At 49.9% G+C, this 4,470-nt stretch overlaps 1 protein-coding gene across 1 annotated transcript in view; it reads right to left on the bottom strand.

The window, feature by feature from the left end:
* Positions 1-1,883, bottom strand: part of GPC3 (glypican 3) — a 148,299-nt gene extending 146,416 nt beyond the window's left edge. The window contains exon 1 of the mRNA XM_044452720.1: positions 1,762-1,883. Within this exon, the coding sequence (XP_044308655.1) occupies positions 1,762-1,883 (122 nt within the window). The remainder of the gene's footprint in view (positions 1-1,761) is intronic.
* Positions 1,884-4,470: the final 2,587 nt, after the last annotated feature.

The raw sequence follows: 4,470 nt of genomic DNA on the forward strand, positions 1-4,470 counted from the left end.
CCAGCCGGGCGCGGGGAGAGGGGCGCGGGGAGGGGCGCTCCAGGTCCGGGCGCGTCCCTGCGGCGCGCGGGGCGCAGGCGAGGCCGGCGGGGTCTCCCCGCGGCGGCCCTGGAGCCCCGCGATGCCCCCAGGGTTGCGCCCGAGCGCAGAGGCGCCGCCCGTCCACACAGCCGGCTGCCCAGATCGGAGTGAAACCGAGGCGGCGATCCTTCTCCTCCAGGGAACCCAAAGCGCTCCTCTTGCTCTCCGCAGCTGCCCTGTGAGGTAGGCCAGGCTCAGAGTCCCCCGGCGAACTTCACGGCCAAGCGGGGACCGAACGTGCACTGCCCCGGGTCACGGCTAGCACTTTCCTTTCCTCGTAATCAAGGACATTTAGCTTGATGAGGAAACAAGGAAGGGAAGACCTGGCAATGGATCTTTCTGGAGAGCTACGAAGAAGGTGGATCGGGCTTGATTTTTGCTGCTGTTTTTCCAACCAGTGTGTGGAAAGCATAGCTGGAAGATGGAAGAGATTGCCTTCGCCAGGGGAATCCAAGCAACCCTTTATCATAAATGCTGCCGCTTCAACATTCCTGCACGGGATGGGCTAGACCTCATGACTACCAAAGTGTCTCCCAAGTCAAAAAAGCGGTAATTCAGGAAGGGCCTCTACCATCTGGAGGCTCTCACATTTTCTGTATGCATCAGACTAAGACAGACATCACTGCCAAGAGTTTACTGCTAGCTCCCAGAAGCTAATAGACCACTATTTGGAACCTGAAACTGCAGGGGGAGAGTGATTATGGGAGGAAAGGGTTAAAGCCCCTGTATCGCTGGGCCTACTCTGGAGTCACAGTGAGCATCAAAGAGACATCGCTGAGCTGCCCCAGCCTGGTTCCTTTCAGATGTTCTGGACTACACTGGTGCTGCCTGGAGCTGCTGCCTGAAACATCTGTCTGCACTCAGATTAGGAAAAACTGGCGTGGCCATAAACCTACACCGGCAAGGTGCACTCCCACAGCCGCTTGCACTGCTGGCTGGGGGACGCAGAGTTGGAGGACTTTCTTCTGACTAAACAAGCATGGCGTTACATCTTCCAAATCCTCTGTTTTTACCCTAAGTCTGCATTTGGGAATTCTCTTCAGGAAGTTGAGAAATTTCTATGTGTGATGGGGAAATGGCATGGAATGGGCTTCTGCCCCCTAGAAAGGCAATCTAGCCGTTCTAGGACTTGGCTTAAGCAGGTACGTGAAAACCCCACACTGGAATAACAAACCCCCCAGTGCAATGTCCAGCACAGATTCGCCGGTGTTAATGCACAATGATTTCCAAAAAAAAAAAAACCATCAAAAGCAAAACCCCCTTACAAGCTAAAGTGACAGTGACATTCTGTATTTCTTGCTTTTGGTGAACCGCAGCAATACATGCTAACCATTCATTCATAAATTTGGTTTATGGTACTTGAAACCTCCTCTTCTCAGATTGGTGGCTTGGAAATGGCTTGTTTTTCCTTGGAAATAAGGTTCTAGAATTTTAGCATATTTTCCTAATGTGGCCTGTCCTTTTAATTTTCGGGCTGTGCAGTGTAGTGTTGGTCGTTTGCATTCAGGCAGAGGAAGAGCAGGTAAGAGGCAGGGTTGTATTCACTGACATTTAAAAACTACTAGCAAGTGCCTGTCTTCATTCTAATAAGGCCTCCACAAATAAAAGTTTACATGCATGCAAAATGGGGGCACTCCTGCACTAGACAGGTGGCTGCTCACAGACCTGCAAGGACCCCACCTTGATGAGCTGCCCCTTGCGAACATCTTCATTCTCATCATGACGCAGAGCTGCTGTTTCCCATGCTGCTGCCCCTGCAGAAGGAGCACTTTGCAGTTATCTCGGTGCACGTAGACCATCATTTCTGCGCAGGACCTGCAATCCAGTCTTGCGCCCGAGACAAAAAGAAGGCATGTTGCTGGTGATGGTGGTCATAGACACTTTGTGGCGCTTGCAGGTCAAGAAGCATTCTACTCCCGGACATTCTCTTTTCATAGTGTTTGGTCCAAGCGGAGATTTTATTTCAGAGAAGAACATAGAAAGAGGCCTTATCAGGCCAGAAATCCATCTGGCTCCAATATTTTGCTTCTCCTAGCAGCCTTCAGGAATACCTCAAGTGGGTCATAAAGTCAGTGGTCCTTCTAAACTGTTTCCTTCGTGGTTCCCAGCAGTAGTATTTAGAGACATACAGCAGCCATCCTGACTAATAGCCGCTGGTAAACGTCTTTTTCTCCTCCATGAATTGCCAAATCATCACCAGTCATTTTGCAGGATCAGCTGTTGTTTACATTTGTTACACAGAGTGTAAAAAAATACCCACTTGTCAGTTCGGTAACTAGCACTAGTCAATTTTACTGCATAGCAAGTCAGTTTCATTGCATGACCCCAGTGTATGACTGGTACAAACTAGTAGTCAATTTCATTGCAGGACTAGTCAATTTCAGTGCATAGCCAGAACCTTCTAGAAGTCAATTTCACTGCAGGACTAGTCAGTTTCATTCTATGACCTCATTGCATGACTGTCAGCAGCAGCACTGACTGACAGCTGCTCTCTAGAATTTCAGGCAGGACTTTTTCCAGCACTTCCTGGAATTGATAGGGATTCAGTTTAAGACTGTCATATTTTTGATACATCATGAGAAGGCAGGACTCACTGGAGGAGATCATCATGCTAGAGAAAGCTGGAGGCAGAAAAAAAGAAGGCTGACTATCACATTGGCTGATTCACTCCATAAAGGGAGCCGCAGCCTTGAATTTCGAACAGCTAAGCAGGGCTGTCATGGACAAGATATGCTGGAGGGCTTCCATTCACGGGGTTGCCATCAGTTGGAAATGACTCCATGGCAACGGCACTGAGCCACAGCCCCTCTCTATCCCAATCTTCCTCAAGCAAGTGCCCTCCAGATGGGTTGAGCTGCAAGTCCTATCATTCCCAGCCAGCAGTCACGGAGTAGAAGGCAACCTCAGTAGGGCTGGCTGAGTCACTCCACTTTTACTTCTCCACTCTTTTCTTTCTGAATTGAAAAGCCCCAGAGCAATTCCCTCTTTCTTCGGAAGGTCCCCCAGTCATTTCCGGGGGCCTCTTGCAGCTGCCTTTCCTCCCAAGATGACCAGAGGAGGAGGCAACACCCGGCATCTTCTGCGCCTGCTTTAATTTATGACTGAGCGTCCAGGCACACACCCTTGCCGTTTCTCTGCATGCGTGTGCGTCTGGCACACAAAAGTGCAGTGGAAGTGGCTGTGCACAGCTGGCACCAGCAGCACCCTCGGGGCAGCTCTCTGGACCCAGGTGCCCTGGGGTCCCTGCAGTTCCCCCTTCTTAGGGAGCTGCACCTTTATGCCAGACTTGAAATGCGAGATGCCAACAAATAGCGAACTGCCCCCCAGAAAATAGAACATGTGGCCACCCTAAAGACAGGTTACTGCAAATTCTGAGTGAAGGGAATATATATTACCATCTAAAACTGGCCCACCTATAAAGCCAGTAAGTCTGGCCTTGGGATGGTAATACTGCAGACTGAGTGGTAAATGTTCATGTTTTCCTCTCCAGCAGACCCCTCTTTTTTAAATTGCAGGATCTTAGTTCCCCAGTGGATCAAGCCACCAGAAACAATTTTGCATTATAACAGAGACAAAAATACTGTTCCTCCAGCTACTGTGAGGATTTTGGCTAAGCTCAGCGAGAACAGGGGATTCTGGGATACACTAGGGAAAGTGTGGGAGATGACATCTGCAACCCTGCTCTTTTCCTCTTCCCTCCCCACTGATGATCCTTGCATGCTGTACTAGCACCTGATTTTTTAAAATTGCAAACCTGCAAAGACTACATGCTGGGGGCTCTTTTTAGCTAAGAAGCAAGGTAAAAATACTGGAGTAGAGTGATCTTATGATCCCAGTGTGGTGTAGTGGTGAAGAGCATGGGACTGGGACTCAGGCGATCCAGGTTTGAGTCCCCGCTCGGCCATGGAGCCAACCAGGTGACTTTGGGCCAGTCACAGACTCTCAGCCCAACCTACCTGTTGTTGTGGGGATAAGATGGAGGAGGAGAATGATGTAAGCTGCCTTGAGCCCTTTGAGGAAAAAGGCAGGATAGAAATCTAAAAATAAATAAATAAATCCCTGGGTAAACATTCCAGGGACCATAGGATGGTTCAGATTCCACCTCCAAGGTCCAGTACAATGTTCTGATCTTCAAAGGCAGAGTTGGAGATTTGCTGCCCCCGCTCTCCTTTCTTGCAGCTGGTGCAAAGAGAAATGCAGTGGCTGCCTCTCTGAAGTTGGAAACTGACCTCGGAGTGGGAGGTGTCATAGTGATGGGTAAGGAGGGGAGGAAGCCAGAGGGTCCAGGAGGCAAGTTCCCCAGACCCTCTGGCCTCTTCCCACAGATGGGCAGATGTTTTGTCCAGCAAAGGATTGAAAAATGGAGGAGAGAGCAGCAAAAACCACTTG

This window comes from Varanus komodoensis, unplaced genomic scaffold, assembly GCF_004798865.1.
Source record: "Varanus komodoensis strain SLA01 unplaced genomic scaffold, ASM479886v1 scaffold74, whole genome shotgun sequence".
Classification (NCBI taxonomy): domain Eukaryota; kingdom Metazoa; phylum Chordata; class Lepidosauria; order Squamata; family Varanidae; genus Varanus; species Varanus komodoensis.